This window comes from Chenopodium album, chromosome 4, assembly GCF_948465745.1.
Source record: "Chenopodium album chromosome 4, dcCheAlbu1.1, whole genome shotgun sequence".
NCBI lineage: Eukaryota > Viridiplantae > Streptophyta > Magnoliopsida > Caryophyllales > Amaranthaceae > Chenopodium > Chenopodium album.
In genome coordinates, this window is record NC_137837.1 from 3,267,100 (window position 1) to 3,284,382 (window position 17,283).

Below are 17,283 nucleotides of genomic sequence, written 5' to 3' on the forward strand. Positions count from 1 at the left end.
ATTTTTGTGTAATGGTATTATGGTTTTATTTGAATTTTTTTTATTAAAATGTTTGATGAAATAGAGAAGGTCATTAATGTTAGGTGCTTGGTAACTTGGTTCTTAATCATGCAAGGGAGTAAAGAAGCATAACTTGAATTAGATTAGATTAGATGAGCCATAAAGGTGAACTACGGAGTAGTACATTATGTATTTATGAGCCACGTGCTCCGCGTGTCCACTTTCCTTTCTCCATGTTTTATCTGCCTTTCTTCGTCAATTTCACTTTTTTTTTTTCTTCAAAATATTCACTTGCTACCCTAGCAAATTTTTGGTACGTAAGACTGTAAAAGTGTAAGAGAAATGTCTTATACTCTTATATGCCATGATTGTGTGACAAGTATTTAGAAACAGAAATGTATCTTTCATAACGAGAAATTATGATTTATGAAAATACCATAACTAATTGTGGATAAAGATTAGACGAAAATGCTAGCGGAACCGACAGAAGATAAACTCTTAAGTTTTTTAAAGAGTGTAATAGTAGTTGAAATATCATAAAGTCCAAAAAAATTAGATGGATGGTTAGGAAAGATTTTATTTTGTTTTGTTTTTGAAGGAATGGTTAGAAAAGATTAGAAGTTAATAATCTAATGGTCAAAAAATTTGATAATGATTGGTGTCACTATTCACTTATCCAGTCATTTACACAACAATTTCCGAGAATTTTTGCCAATTGATAAAATAATACTATAAGAGTAAAAAAAAAATCAGAAAATCTAGGTATACATTATATGTGACAGGTATCTTAGATTAGAATATCCGAGAATTTTTCATAGAAAGACAATTTCTTCAACTAAATTTGCCCAAGCCACGTAAAGATGAAGCACATCCTTGCACGTAACTACGTAAGAGAATGATAGTAGACTAGAGAACAATCGTATATTACAACAAATGAACAAAGCTTGTGTATACTTGGGCTCGGGTTCGGTTTTAGTACGACTTATATCAAATATCAATGGCTTTGGCTAACCTTAAATGACTAAAAGAATATCCGAAGTTCGAGCTAAACTACAAGTCTTGACAACACAAATGAAAGTACAAGTACCAACAATGGGGTCTAGATCTCCTAACACGAATTTAACAGCACGAATGAAGCTACAAATACAAATTCTACAAGGTCGAACTCTTTTATCTATAAATCATCAAGTAGGTATGGAAAACTTTGTAAAGAGAAGTGCTTGATTAATGGCAAAACACAAGAAGAAACTTAACAGCATCCTACAAGAAATCCATTGTATTTTCGCAAAATCGCAACAATCCATGTAACAAAAAGCACCTAATAATACTCTCTTCTCTGGAATACAGTAATCCATTAACATAAATTTCTAAACTTGCGTTGCAAAAAATAAAAACTTTCTGAGTCTCAACTGCAGGTATCACACTCCATTGTCATGTAATCTACAGATCTTGCACGCTCAAACCTGCAGAGGGAAGGAAATTTTAGTCTACAAAGCATTGGATAATCAAAGAATTCAAACTTGTTCTAATCATTAAACAGATAAGCCAATGAGTAATGTATGTGAAAAAATACCTGGGGGAAGAGATTGCTTCAACTTATCGGCCTTCTCAGAGTCAAACACACAAAGTGTGTAGAGGTACTTGGAGCAGCGAACCTTGAACTTCACAACATCCTTGCTTCTCTTGATCTTGACAGAACGTGCATCCTTCCTTCTGGCAGTGAGAAGGAAGTCCTTGATCTCATGGATCTGCTTCGGCTGTCAAATCAAGATCAAACATAAACATCACTTCCAGTTGTATAAACCCTCAAACTGATTTGATATGAAAACATGCTTATTACAGTTAGAAGCCAAGGCAGACTTAGAAATTACAAATAATTGTAACAGCATCTCACAAATGCACAGCCAAAGGACAATCATTATTGCATGGTGAGTTTACACAAGAAGAAACAAGCTGAATAAGTTAATTTAATTGTAGTGACGGAAAACAAGTGATAAATATATCCTCGATTGAAGAAATAGAGAGAGTGACCAATACTCTTCCCTGAAAAGAATCCAAACGTGGAGTTTGATTTTGCGTCAGCTCATACATAACGCCCATTAAGCTGTAGCGCTAGTAATCAGTATTTTGACGCAATAAATGGATTGTGTTACATCCCATTTATATAAAACAATTCTCAGCATCAAAATTTGAATCAACAAAAGTAATCAAATCTCTAATCTTTGTAAAACTAGTTAAACCTCCCATTTATATAAAACAATTCTCAGCATCAAAATTTGAATCAACAAAAGTAATCAAATCTCTAATCTTTGTAAAACTAGTTAAACCTCCCATTAGTCTGAAAAGCAAGCCAAGTGTTACTCCCCAACAGGGGCAATGAGTTCTAATGTATCCCTGGATGAGAAAAAGGAAAGAGTACACAGCCTCTTCCCTAACCAATTCAAACACAGAGTTCAATTTTGCATCGGCTCATACATAACGCCCATTAATAAGGTTAAACGCTAGTAATCAGTATTTCGACGCATTGCAATACATCAAACTCAATCAACAGCACCCACATTTTACCCTACATCAAAAAATCAAATTTTTCCATAGTAACATAACACGTAAACCCATCACAAACAAGAGGGAATGATTAATTGACAAATGTACCCCTGAATGAGAAAAGGAAAGAGTATACAGCCTCTCCCTAACAAATTCAAACATGGAGCTCAATTTCGCATCGGCTCATACATAACGCCCATCATCAAGTTAAACGCTAGTAATCAGTATTTCGACGCATTACATTTCATCAAACTATAACTAAGAGCACCATGAATTTAATCAATATACTAAAAAAAGATCTCACTTTTAATCCTAACATCAAATACCAACACTCTAAATTAAGTTTTCTGTTCAACAATTTTATCCAAAACCAATGCTACTCATTAATAACCTCATTTCATCACTACAAGCTAACCTCCCTTTTCCCAATAAGATTCATTACTATCAAAGCCCAAAGAAACTACCTTTTAATTTAAGAATAAAACTACTCGATCTGACGCAGTATTTTGATCATGCTAAATTAATATCAATGAATGCTGATAAAATACTCAACCATATTCACCCAAAAAATCCCAGAACAAATTTGCACAGATTATTCACAAAGCATATTTCAATAATAAGTAGCAAAAACCAGCTTAATTGTTGTGAATTTCCCATGAAATACAGCATCAATAACACTATCAAGCTCTAATTTACAATAAATCATTCCACAAATGTATGAATTAAACAAGTAAATGCCCAAATTTCGCTTATAATCAACACCCATTATCAAACAAAATGCTATAAACAAACAATCAGATAAATTTTAATGAAATAAAAAACAATTCATCAGTTCTAACAGATCTAAAAGAACAACATAATAAAAAATAAATAGAAAAAAATGAGAAATTATACCATTTTTGCTCAGCTCGAAAAACCCAGGAATCCGCTAGAGCTGATGAAGAATTCTCTCTCCTCTGCTTTTCCGGCGGATGAGAAGTATATGTAGGGTTTGTGAATTGTGACTGTGAAAAACCCTAATTTTAAGTTTGGTTGTTTCCGATTTTGTCCCTATTATTTGTTTTAATTTCCTGGTTTATTTTAAATGGGTTTTATGTTTTGGGTTTTTTTATTTGGACCAAATTGGTCAGTTTTTGTTCTTGTGCAATTGTATTGTTGAGCTAAACGTTTTTTTTTTTTTGACACAAGAGCTAAACGTTTTGGTATTGGGCTTTGGCTATGTAATATAACCATTAGTATTAAATAAATGGTAGTGTATAAATTAAAGACTCATTTTAATTCACAAATTTAGTTAAACTTTACCTTTTGATTTCAATTTAAAATGTTGGATTGAATATTGCCACTCATATAAACATCAAAATATTAACATACAGGGCCTACTCACATTTACTTAATTTCAGTTCAGTTCAACTCCAATCAGTTCAGTTCTGCTCTTAATTTCCCTCGCTCATAAAATATTTAGTTCAACTCAGTTCAGTAAATGTGAACAGGCTCAAAGTCTAGTTTGATCCATTTCAAATGATTTAATTTTAAAAATAATCCAACTAATTGAAAGGAAAGGGTAGTTGGCTTGTTTCATTCTTACATTGAAACTAAGTATGGATTTGTAATATATTGTATCACCCTAAATTACTTTCCAATATTAATTATTATAAAACATGATTTAGAAAGTAACTTAGGGATATTATCGCGACATAATTATGTAAGGCTTTTCAAAACAGAGACTTGCAGTTGCATTTAAAAAATGGTACATGTGCCACGTGTATCCCTTCTTGCACAGGTATAGCACCACATCATCATTCAACAACCTTTTTGGTCATGCCACATCCAATGATCTTATTTTAAAATGCATACAAAGAGATTTTAACTTTTTTATTGGAATAATCATCATTCGAAATTGGGTGATTCTTGAGCCTAACCTCAATGACTTTTTTAGAGGAACGACTTTGGCTCAAACAGCAGAATGCTAAAAATGATCAAAAAATGGTAAAAAATGGCTTGTAACATATACGGGCCGAACTAATACGAAAATGAGATGCATAAGAAAAAAGAAAGAAGAAAAGGAAGATGGAGCTTTGAGATCAAGAGACTTTTGGCTTAAAATGGCTAAACTTTGGGTTATTTTTATAGAGTTTGAGAACACTATTGACATCATGTATGATGTCAACAACTTGGGGGTCAAGAATTCAAGCTTATAGAGAAAGTTTATGACTCTGGTCATGCTTTATGAGTAAGGAATGGACTTAAGTCTTTTGACTTGGAGTAAAGAAATACTCAAAGTAGAAAAAATATTATTTCCGAGTATTATATTTCCGGAACTCATACGTATAAATAAAAATATTTTATAAATGTAATGATTATTTCCGTAAAATTATATAATGACAAGTTAAATAATGTTATTGTATTATCTAAAAGTATATTTAAATGTTATTTAAAATACTTTGGGAAGAAATCAGACGTAATTAAATTAATAAATATGATTAGTATATAATTAAATGGGTTTAAAAATACGAGGTATTATATCTACTACCTAGCTATTAAAACTCAATTAGATAAGGAAGGTGATTGTTACCCTTCAAGAGATTGAACAATTTTAAAATTGTGACCTTTTCTCTTCCTCTTCCTCTTGGGTATTCTAATTAAGTACTCGTAATTACGTTTGTCGAGCCGTGTAGGACAATATAACGTTTATAATCATGCGGAGGTTTGCTTGATTCCTCACAATGAAGTAAGAAAAATGATTGAGAGAATTAATTACAGATTGGGAGTTGTAAGTTATTTTCATTAGTCTATAATAAGTCAATTGTTATAAGTTGAAACTGTTGGAATCTTTAAACTTGGAAATATATGAGTTGGGACCCAAGCACCTAGCTAAAATGCAAAATGCAAAACAGCAAAATTGCGAAGTAAGGCGAGTGAATGTGATAGTAATGACAGAAAAGCTTGAATTCCACAAGCTTTTGTTGGTCCAATTATCATAAAGTGTCATTCTTCAAAATTCAAATTGTTATTCCCATTTCCTTCATCACTAAGCAAATTGCTACTTGTACAATTTACACTGCTAATATTTTAGCATCCGTCACTTTATTCCTCGTACAATTTAATCATTCTTTGAATAAAAATCGAACTTCTATTTCTTAATTGATAAATTACATTACTCCGTATTTAATAGTATTACTTGTATAAAATTTATTGGTGAGAATTTATTCTGTACTCTGTACTTTGTTTGTTCATACTATGCAGAGAAAGTTATTTAAGGAGAAAGAATATAAACGAGATTCAATCATTCTACGTGTTTTACTATTGTAAATTAACTATACCACATTTTAGAATTTAATTAACCAAAATACCAAATTAATTAACATTCACAATATTGATTCTTCCTTTATAATACGGAGTACTATGTATAAATTGCAATCTTAGTTAATCGTATTTTAAAACAACATCATATGACCTTTTTCATATTTACGTATAATCGCATAGTAAAGGTGATTACACATTTGCCCGAATCGAAAATAAGGCGGTTAGGGCAAGCCTAAAAGCACATTTTTTTTGGGAAAAAAACTAGATTTTGGCCTAAAAAACATGTTACTTTTTTGCGGGTTGCACACGAGATATTATGTTAATGCTTGACCTGGCCGAAAATTTGATCTATTGAATAAGTATGACTAATTTAACTTCCTTATGCAACATAATAACTTATTAGAATGTATGTCATGTTCCGCCAACATAACTTCTAATTTCGGATTGGGCCAGGCCTAACTTCGGGCCGATATTTATGTCCACGTCCCACTGAAGATCGGATTGGGATCATCTTGATCACCTCTAAACATGGTGAAGATCAAGTGGGCACTATATGATCTGGAAAATTACTTGGATTAAATCTTTGCGGATTGTTAATAATACAAGGGATACGTAGCAGTTTAGATTTTATTCAATTATATCCAAATCAATCGTTCAAGATCCATACGCATCATATGGGATATTAAGAGATAAAAGTAATAATGTATACATGTATTGCTAGAAATTAAACCAAAACAAGAAGTATGAATCAACACATCCAAGAAATTGTATAAGTACATAGGAGTTTAATATTTGACCAATTAATAACTCAAGATAGTTTAAGTTTAAACAAAAACCCTCAATTTAATTAACCAATAAATGCCCTACTAGTGTTTTTTTTTTTTTTTTTTTTTTTTTTTTTTTTTTCTTGTTTACATTTGTAGTTCCATCTTTTAGAGTTTCTTACTAACTTTCTTTGTCTTCTGATATCTTAAAAGTAAGTTCATTATTATTCTTTAATATTTTTTTTTTGAAACACTTATTCCTTAATTAATAATCCTATTAATAAAGTGTACTTGCGAAGACTACACTAAGACCGAGTTGACTCAGCTAGCCTTTGTCACACCACACTCTCCCCTTTTTAAATGTGTACTACTTCTTCAATTTCATTCCAATACTAGTAGTACCAAAACAAGAATCAAAAGAGTCAGATTTTTAAATTCTGTTGCATCATTCAATTTAATGTTGATGATTTCCGAGTGCAGAAGTTGAAGAATACCCAGAATTTGAATTTGTGTAAACGGTTAGTATTTTGCTAAATCTTAGCATTATTTATTTATCCATTGAAAAAAATAAAAAACCCATTAAAAATTTTCTTAGTTTTTTGTGTTACATTCATGCATTTTGTAATTTAATTGGTAATTTTATCTTCTGGGTAATTGCGAAATTTTTAAATTTTCCAAGTAATGCATAGATCATGAATATTTATTAATAGTCTGATCATAAAGGGGTCAAAAAATAAAATAAAAATTGTTCATATCCCTGTTTTTCGACATTCAGAAATAAATCTGTGATTTTGGTTAAAAAATTTTGTGGAAAGATTGATTTTTTTTATTCTCAGGGTAAAGAGAAGAAGAACAAGGAGGAGGGCAGACAATGGGAGCAGTGAGTATGGAGATTTGTGGGACCCAAGATGACTCGTCTGCCGCTCTTTCATTTGCAAGAAGGTAGTTTACAATTTACATCTCTTCAATTCAATTATTGTTGTTGTTGTTGTGAATTTAATGCAATTTTCTCTATGTTTGCTGTTTTCAGCATATATACATTTATATTGTATGTGTGTGATGATTTTTGGTTGATACTGTTGTTATTGGGGGTATTTCCTTGAAAACTTCCATTGAGATTGGTGTTAGTAGCCCTATTGAATAGGGTTGTGCAAATTTGTGTTCGGGCCGGGTCGGTTTCGGATACTGATTATCTAGTTTTTTTTCGACTTCGGTAATAAGCCTAGTTCTAGATTAGATTATTGAGGATTTTGGGGTCAGGTTTTCGTGTTGGGTCAGTTTTTGACATGCTTAGGTTGCTTGTGTGCTGATTTTGTTTTTTTGTAATGGTTTATATGTTATATTTATAATTTTTGGCTTCCTTAGTAATTGTGACTTTGAACTTCAACTGTTTATAATTATAGCTACCAGCTTGATGCTTTGGAGAAAGCCATGAAGCAGAATACTATTGTGTACTTGGAGACCGGTTCAGGGAAGACATTGATTGCGGTCATGCTTCTTCGTAGTTATGCATATTTCCTTCGCCGGCCTACACAGTCCAATATTGCAGTCTTCTTAGTACCTACTGTTGTTTTGGTTAAACAAGTATGGTTTATAATTTTATTTTTTTTAAAAAATATGTATCTACACAAGTACAATGACTTAAACTGATTGGAAGAAACTAGTTTTAGTGGTCTGTATAAGTATGTCTCAAGTTGATCATTGTTATGTTTCAATGGTTCTCTTTCCTGTCACTATGATTAGCAAGCCGAAGTTATTGAGCTGCATACGGACTTAAAAGTTGGCAAGTATTGGGGAGACATGGGTGTTGATTTTTGGGATGCTGCTATTTGGCAGAAACAGCTGGATGAATATGAGGTGAGTCACTTGTACCTTTTTCAGTTAAGGATCAAATAAGCTTTACTTCTTCATTTGTAGGAAAGGGGATGAGAAAATACGTAGTACATTAATTTGAGTAAGACTTGGCAGTTGGCATTGCTTAAGAGGAGGGAAAGCGGTGTTATATATATGTTTACTTTGGAGTTGTACTTTAGCTTCACCTGATATCATATTGGGATGAATTATTAGATTGTCTTTTGTGTTGTAGGTACTTGTGATGACACCAAAGATCTTGCTTGATGCTTTGAGTCATACTTACATCAAATTGGACAAGATAAAAGTTTTAATATTTGATGAATGCCATAATGCCAGGGGAAATCATCCCTATGCTCGCATCATGAAGGTGATTATGCATGTCCATCCATTAATTATTACAGAAGTTGCTGTGTTGCTTTTAACTCTTAAATGTGCTTCTGGATGTTTCTTTCTCCTTTATCACTTGCTGTACCTTATGTTTTCGTTCTGTAATGGACTAATGGGGGACCTATGTAGACCTCTAAATTTATCGATTAATGAGCTATTAGCTCTTTAGCTGTAATTGAAATGTTTATAAACCAATTGTGTGCATAATGAAAAGGATGAATTAGCTCTAGAATATTATTTCGAGTGGCGCATAATTTAGCAATTTGTTACAGTGCTCTTTTATTTTCCCAATGATATTGTACATTTGCACCTGATATAGTGGATTTTAGTTAATGTTGGATCTAAGGTTATTTTTTCCTTCCCGTAGTAATGGATCACTTGTTCTTTGGGGGGTGTATATCTTATTGTTCATGGGAAATTCACTTTATTTTGTACGAGGCATGCAATATAGATAAAATGATGGAACCTCTTATACTGCAGGACTTCTATCATCAACAAATGCATACTAATGACGTCCCCAGAATTTTTGGCATGACTGCTTCTCCAATCAAAGCGAAAGCTAAAGGTGAACTGTAGGATCAGTTTGTACATACGAAGTATAGTTTAGGACAAGTTGTACTTTTTACTGTTACACTGAGCATGCTTGTTATGGAGACTTTAATTTGATTAGTTCCTGCTTGTAGGTGCGTCTGACTCAAATGGTTACTGGAAAGATATTAGTGCCCTGGAAAACCTCATGCATTCTAAGGTTACTGCTCAGTTATAATTATTTACCTTGCTGTTTAGCTTTGGAGGCAGCAGCTTTTTGTCCATTCCATTCCATTTCATTTTATCTTATCATATTTGATGAATGTTATCTCTAAAATGAAGGTCTATACCAGTAATAGCGAGGCAGACTTGGCTGAGTATGTTCCTATCCCAAATGCTAAGGCTCAGTTTTATAATGAGGATGGTCCAAATGCATTGCAAACAAATCTGATCAATGGCTTGAACTCGCTGAGAGAAAAGGTGTCATTTTATTTATTTATTGTTATTTTTCTATCTTCTAGTCATCAGATGAGTTTTGAATTTGGTTTATTATTAGGAATATGTACTATTTGATGTATACCTGATTTTAATGCATGACTAATGAACTTTATTGTTTACTTCTTTGTAGTTTCTTTTTCTTTTTTTAGTCATTGAATAATACTAATGCCATATTCACCTTCAGCACATATCTGCTGTTAGAAAGTTGGGTGCTGAAGCATCGACAGAATTATCTATATGTAACAAATTAAAGAAGCTGACCAATACTTTCCGGTTCTGTTTGGATGAGCTTGGTCTTTGGGCAGCAATAAAGGTATATCATAACTTTGCATTCTATTGTCTTTTGGAGATGCTGGTAACTGTTAAGGCATCTGAATATATCCTTTGATATTAGGCTGGAGAAATTGTGTCTTGCAATGAAACCGACATTTTCAGCTGGGGTGAATTGGATGTTCGCGGTGAGACGACTATAAAAGCATTTAATTCTGATGTGCATAATATTTTAGCACCCCACAACCCATCTGGAGGTATTTATGTTTAATTTTCTTTTTTATTCAAACAAGCACCAATTTTTTTAACATGCTGCTTCACTATGTATATACGGAGTATATAATATTTTCATTTTGATTTTGGTCTATATCTTTAATGCATTATTCATCGGCTATTCTTTTACGTTTAGGCTGCAATTGGTCAATCTCTGATATAAAGGCAAATTTGGATTCCAGAATTATATCTTCAAAATTATTGTGTCTAGTGGAATCTCTCCTTCGGTATAGGTGAGACTTTGCGATTTCATAATATAAGTAATGTAGTCATTTGGAAGACAAAATTTTAGTTTTTGGAATTATCTCTACCATTCTGATCCCCCCCCCCCCCTCCTCTTTTTTTTGGGTGGCAAGACTGGAAACTATTGTGATATACTTCATATTTTGGTACCTGAATGTAAAGGTTAAAAAGGTTCAGGGACTTTTATGGAATAGGATTACACATTGGGAACTGGCCCACCATCCACCTGATGTTGCATCTAGAAACTGAATTCCATCAACTTTCTTTTTTCCAAAAGTACCGAGTTCTCTTCTGAGTTCTGACAGAATTGTCATCAAGGCAGAGAACTTGAAGTATTATTACAAGGATTATCGAGCAAAATGGTGCAATAGGAACTATTGTTAAGCACTAGAAAGAGTCATTATTGAGATTTCAACAAACTTTACCCTTTTTTGTTAACCTTGTACATGAATTCTTATTTTATGCTTGTTCGGTTGTTCCCTCTCAATTTATCTGACAAAATTTTATGTAGTTGCTGTTCTTTTTCCCATGGTTAATTCAGAGCTCTTTTAAAAATAATCTACTTACTTTCTGTAATATCTTCTGCTGAAATCATATAACTGGATTTTTATTGGTTTTTATTAATTAGTTGCTGTGTATATTAACTTCTCGCTTAGCTTTTAGTGATTGATCATAATTCATGCTCTATACTGAGCCAAATTTGTTTATATTCTCGCCGGAATTTTATTTTATTTGTTATGAAACATGCAAATAATTGATTGCTTGTTCAATGACAAGTCTATTCCTTATGGAGAGAGTAAACCTGTTCTGTTTACCTGGTTCTGTATTAGTTAATCTCTGATTTAAATGACCGATCATACTTTTTACCCAGTTGTTAGCTAACATTATGAATTCGGTTTTTGTATGATAGGAGTTTGAGAGATTTGAGGTGTATAATTTTTGTCGAAAGGGTAGTTACTGCAATGGTTTTTGAGGCTATATTGGATCGACTACTTTCTCAAACAAGTGGCTGGAAGGCAAGATACATTGCTGGAAATCAGTCTGCACTAAAGTCCCAAAGCAGGAATGAGCAGAACAATCTTGTTGATGAATTTCGCCGAGGGGCTGTGGGTTTCTTTCTCTTTTGTATTACCATTTTTTTTTTACTTACATCCTCTGTACTTTGTTCTACATATACGATATTGATTTTGAGTTTATTTGGTTTTTGCTAATATTCAGGTGAACATTCTTGTTGCTACCTCCATCCTAGAAGAAGGTTTAGATGTCCAAAGTTGCAACTTGGTTGTCCGTTTTGATCCGTCAGCCAACATTTGCAGTTTCATTCAGTCTAGAGGTCGCGCTAGGATGCAAAATTCTGATTTCTTGCTGATGGTGAAAAGGTAATTTTTCAATCTTTGTGATAGTATATAACATGTTTTTACTCCCTAACCAGAGACCATAAAAACTAACCTCCTTTCCCTCTCATTCCCATCACAAAAAAGGAAAAAAAAAATTTAAAAGAAAGGGACGGGGGAAATAAGAAAGAAAACTTTGTGGGTAAAGGGAATTTGAATTATCATTGAAGTCGTGCAGCTTTACTGATTCACTGGGCATTAATAAGTGGATACTAATTTACAGACCTGCTGTTTCTATTCAGTTTTAAGTCCCTGATATAGATTGAATTAGCATTTACTGAATAGGATGATTTTTTTACTGTACAATGAGATTTATGCAAGCAAGATTCATTGTAAATTGTAATTTTTTGATGTAAAACAGTGGTGATCAAGATGAGCTATCGCGCATGAAAAACTATCTTTCCTCTGGTGATGTGATGCGCAAGGAGAGTTTGAGCCATGCTTCGCTTCCTTGTCAACCTGTAGAATTCGATGAATTTGATGGGATCTCCTATCGTGTACCGAGCACAGGAGCAGTTGTTACACTGAGTTCTAGTGTGAGCTTGATATACTTCTACTGCTCACGTCTCCCTTCCGATGGGTTTGTTCCATGAAACTTTGCAATCTGTTCTGATTTATTTGACTTTTCCGCATGTGTTTGGTTTCATACATGTTGAACCATTAGCATTTTGCTTACTCAGATACTTTAAACCTGCTCCTCGCTGCACCATTGATGAGGCTTTGGAGACCTGTACACTACAATTTCCAAATAGTTGTCCAGTACAGTCAGTTACTGTGAAAGGCAATGTCAAAGTTTTGAAGAAACTTGCTTGCCTGGAAGCATGCAAGTTGCTGCATGAGAAGGGTGCTTTGACAGATTCACTTGTTCCTGATATTGTTGTAGAAGAGGGTCTAATGAAAGATACTGGTATGTATTGCTGTACTTTGCACCCATGGTTTTTTGCATGTGAGTGAGTTTGGCTGGCGGGTCTCCTTTTATTTTTTGCCCCTTGGTGGGCTTGGCATCATGATTTTATGTGTGCTTTTGTGATATAGAGCGTGAACCATATGACGAGGACCAAACAAGATACATTCCACCAGAAATTGTCGGTGATGGACCACGTTGTTTAGACACATTGACATACCACAGCTATTCAATGGAATTGAAGCAGGACTTCTATTCTGACATTCCTGTGCATGACATAATTGTGGTTTTTAAATCTAAGCTTGCTTCCGATGTTGGAAACATGCAATTTGACATGGAGGTTGACTGGGGGAAAATGTCAGTGGACATAAAATACGCAGGAATGATCAATCTCAGTGATGAACAGGTAAAAGTTCTATTCTTCTAATTGATGTTGAAATATAAAAAACACATCCGTCTGTTTACTTAAGCTAAGTCTCCATTACTTATGTGGCCAGGTAACTCTTTGCAGACAATATCAGGCTGCTTTATTGAGAGTTCTAAGAGATCGTAGTTTTGATAAGCTAGTGGAATCGTTGAAGGGGTTCTATAAATGGGAGAAAAATGTTAATGTGCCTGTTTCACATTATGACTATATTCTTCTCCCCAGACAATGGGTTCATCGAAGTTCACTTGTTGATTTGGAATGTATAAGCTCTGCATCCTTTTTACGCGATGTTGTTCAAGGTTCCTGCTCAAACTGCAATAAACGCAAGTGTGCACATCAAGATGATGTCTACACCAAGAACGGCTTTTTACATCGTAGTGTTCTGGAAAATTGTTTGGTGTGCACACCCCATAATGGTTACATCTATTCTATCTCTGGAATTTTAGATGGCATGAATGGGAACTCTTATTTGAGTTTGAGTGATGGTACATTAAAAACTTACAAGAGTTACTACAAAATGAGGTATGTATCTTTTTTTTGTCTTTAAACATCTTATAGTTGGTTTCTTTGGGATCATGGGATGCATGTAAGATGGTTAACATGTTTAATGATAATGATACAGACATGGGATTGACCTGAAATATGAAAATCAAGCCTTGCTTTGTGGGAGGCAGGTTTTCCGGCTGAAGAATTACCTTCTAAGGTGCAAGCAGAGAAGGGAGAAGGGTGTGTTATCTATCTGCATTCTGCAATTATTTTCTGAATTTTGATATTATGCTCAAATCCCAAATTCAAAGATTAGTCAAATTACAGTTCAGTTTTCTGAAGAATCACAATTTTGAGAATAACTTTTGTTCAGTTAGTGGTTTTCATGAAGTTCTTCCATTTATTGTCCCTAAAAACTTGATGACTTCATGGAAGCCATTCAATTTTTTAAATTGCTGCTTTCGGCTGATATAGTGTCTTCCCGTTGCAGAGTCAAGTGGTGCTTCTGTTGAACTGCCTCCTGAATTATGTCTCATCATCATGTCGCCCATATCAGTTGCTACGATTTATACCTTTTCATTTGTTCCTTCTATTATGCATCAAGTTGAAGCTTTACTACTGAGTGCCAACTTGAGAGGCATTATCTTGGATCACTGCATGCAAAATGTTTTTATTCCAGCCACCAAGGTTCTTTCACATTTCTTATTCAACAGATTATATTTCCACTCAGCGACGAAATATTTATTGTGCCATCTTTCTATTTACTGTTTTATTGGTCCTGAGTGCCCTTGATTTGTCAATTTTTTGCTTTAACAGGTTCTAGAAGCAATTACAACTAAACGTTGCGAAGAGAGATTCCATCTGGAATCCCTTGAGACCCTTGGTGATTCGTTTTTGAAGTATGCTATCTGCCAACAGCTGTTTAAAACTCAACAAAGTAATCATGAGGGACTTCTTAGTATAAAAAAAGATAGAATTATATCTAATGCTGCACTGTGCAAGCTAGGGTGCCAACGCAAGATTCCGGTAAGAATTGTTTCATTACCTAATAAATTGTATAATATTCCCATATTTGCTACTTTGATAATGATGGTTGATGTCTTGATGATGCACAAGTTCCTTTCTGAATGTTGGGGGTTTAATTTTTATACGAGTTAATTCGTGCAGGGTTTTATACGTTATGATTCCTTTGATCCTAAGAATTGGATCATACCCGGTGATCCTGGAGACTGTAGACTAAAGAAAGAGTTAATTTGTAACACCTATAAGGTTTACAATGGTGGAATACGGAAAATCAAAAGCAAGAGAGTTGCTGATGTTGTAGAAGCACTAATTGGAGCATTTTTGAGCTCTGGTGGACAAGTAGCTGCTTTGATGTTTATGAACTGGCTTGGTATAGAGGTGGAACTTTCCTGTATAACATACCAGAGGAACATCCCTATAAATCCCCGTTTGCTAGTAAACATTACACATGTAGAGTCCATTTTGAATTACTCATTCAAGGACCCCTCACTGGTAGTTGAAGCACTTACCCATGGTTCATATATGTTACCTGAAATTCCTCGATGCTATCAAGTAAGTTTACACCTGTGCTTTCTAAGCATTACTCTTCTCTCTTTGTTTTTTGGAAATTTTTGGACCATACTATCTGGTGGTGACTAATGTGGATGTTCCTTACTATGATCTTTTAAGCATCTTATACTTATTACGGAGTAATTTTTAATTATTTTTCAGTTTTGAAAAGGACATGTTTATCTGAAAATGTTCTCTTTTGCAGCGTTTGGAGTTTCTGGGAGATGCGGTGTTGGACCATCTGATCACAATTCACCTTTACTCTAAATATCCTGATATGTCTCCTGGCCTGTTGACTGATCTAAGATCGGCCTCAGTTAATAACGAATGTTATGCTCTATCTGCCATCCGTGCTGGACTTCACAAGCACATACTTCATGCTTCGCAAATCCTATACAAACAGATGGCTGCTGCTGTTGAAAGTTTTCGGCATTTATCTTTAGAGTCAACATTCGGATGGGAGTCTGAGACAAATTATCCCAAGGTGGGTTGCAAGAAATGCCGAGTTTATGTCTTGTCTATGGTCATTAAACTTCTATATCTTTTACATGCTTCTGTTTCACTGATTTACAAATCACATAATCGTATCTTAACAAGAGTTCGGATGATTGCCTAGCAGCATATTAGAGGGGTATTTGTCTGTAGTTCCTGTATTTGACACTCTTTTTCTGAACCCATAGCTAATCCTAGTTTGATTCTTTTATAGAAGATTTATAATTTTCATTTGGGTGCTAGTGCTACTGTGGTCGATTTCTTTTTCTTTTTTTTTTTTCTGTTACAAATGCTTTTATGATGGATTCCTTCTTATCTTTTTTTTTTAATTACTCATTGGTGATTTCTGGCTGAATAATACAGGTTCTAGCAGATATAATAGAATCTTTAGCTGGGGCTATCTTCGTCGATTCTGGATTCAACAAAGAGGCTGTATTCAAGAGTATATCACCTCTTTTGGAGCCCCTCATCACTCCAGAAACTCTGAAGCTGAATCCTGTGAGAGAGCTAAACCATATATGTCAAACACATCATTATGCTATGAGAAGGTTTAGAACTCGTGAAAACGGCGTGGCTTCCATAACTCTCGAGGTTGAAGCAAATGGCATTGTACACAAGCATACATGTACTGCTTCTGATAAGAAGATGGCTAAAAAAATTGCCTGTAAAGCTATTCTCAAGTCCCTAAAAGAAAGCATTATAGACTTGTAAGCTTCTACAGTTTTGCTTAGGGAATTAAAATGGGTTTTTTGTTTTTCTTTTCTGATGTATAGTGATCCAAACTAGGGAAGAGTACATGAATGTACATAATTTTGTTCCCATGTATGTAGTGAGGCTGCATGAAAAACTATTAGCCAGTAGCCACCTACAACTCATATATTTTATAATAATGAAATGAAGTTGATTTATGTTTTGAAATTTTTTTTTTTTGTGGCCAAACAAAAGTTACTTGTAGTAGTATATAGTATATACTCAGAAGTTAAATTTATTTGCCCACTATTTACACAAATTTATTTGACTACTATTTGTGATTTATACTTCGTAAATAACAATAGGTAGACACTAGACATGTAGCTATGTTTAGGGCTGAGCAAAACTACCCGAAAACCCGTTCCGTTACCGTTCCGAAAATTAGAGTCCCCGATCCGATAACCATAATGGTTCGGGTATCCGTTCCGATAATTTGTTATCGGGTATGGTTATTGGGTATCATTTTAAAATTAACGGTTACTCGTTCCGAACCGATAAGCAATTTTTTATTTTTTTTATCCTACTTAAATCTATTTTTTCCAAAATCTAAACTCTTACTTTACTTCATAATCACTATATAATATCATTGATTAG

General features: G+C 33.9%; 1 protein-coding gene across 1 annotated transcript; it reads left to right on the forward strand.

Moving 5' to 3' along the window:
• Window positions 1-6,786: 6,786 nt before the first annotated feature.
• Window positions 6,787-16,847, forward strand: LOC145628555 (endoribonuclease Dicer homolog 2-like). The gene is made up of 23 exons (XM_081680884.1): window positions 6,787-7,129; window positions 7,448-7,553; window positions 8,015-8,195; window positions 8,355-8,468; window positions 8,698-8,832; window positions 9,333-9,417; window positions 9,536-9,600; window positions 9,723-9,860; window positions 10,063-10,191; window positions 10,273-10,405; window positions 10,558-10,654; window positions 11,575-11,770; window positions 11,883-12,043; window positions 12,420-12,638; window positions 12,739-12,965; window positions 13,094-13,368; window positions 13,460-13,911; window positions 14,012-14,115; window positions 14,366-14,562; window positions 14,692-14,901; window positions 15,043-15,450; window positions 15,653-15,931; window positions 16,303-16,847. Exons 2-23 carry the CDS (start codon window positions 7,483-7,485, stop codon window positions 16,648-16,650), a joined length of 4,224 nt encoding a protein of 1,407 aa, XP_081537010.1. The 5' UTR covers window positions 6,787-7,129; window positions 7,448-7,482; the 3' UTR covers window positions 16,651-16,847.
• Window positions 16,848-17,283: the final 436 nt, after the last annotated feature.

What these genes read in the sequence shown, in the direction of transcription:
- LOC145628555 (XM_081680884.1), top strand. Translation starts at nt 7,483, where the DNA reads ATGGGAGCAGTGAGTATGGAGATTTGTGGGACCCAAGATGACTCGTCT. An exon ending in TCAATCTCAGTGATGAACAG is followed by an intron (nt 13,369 to 13,459) that starts GTAAAAGTTCTA and finishes TTATGTGGCCAG; the next exon opens with GTAACTCTTTGCAGACAATA. An exon ending in CAAGCAGAGAAGGGAGAAGG is followed by an intron (nt 14,116 to 14,365) that starts GTGTGTTATCTA and finishes TTCCCGTTGCAG; the next exon opens with AGTCAAGTGGTGCTTCTGTT.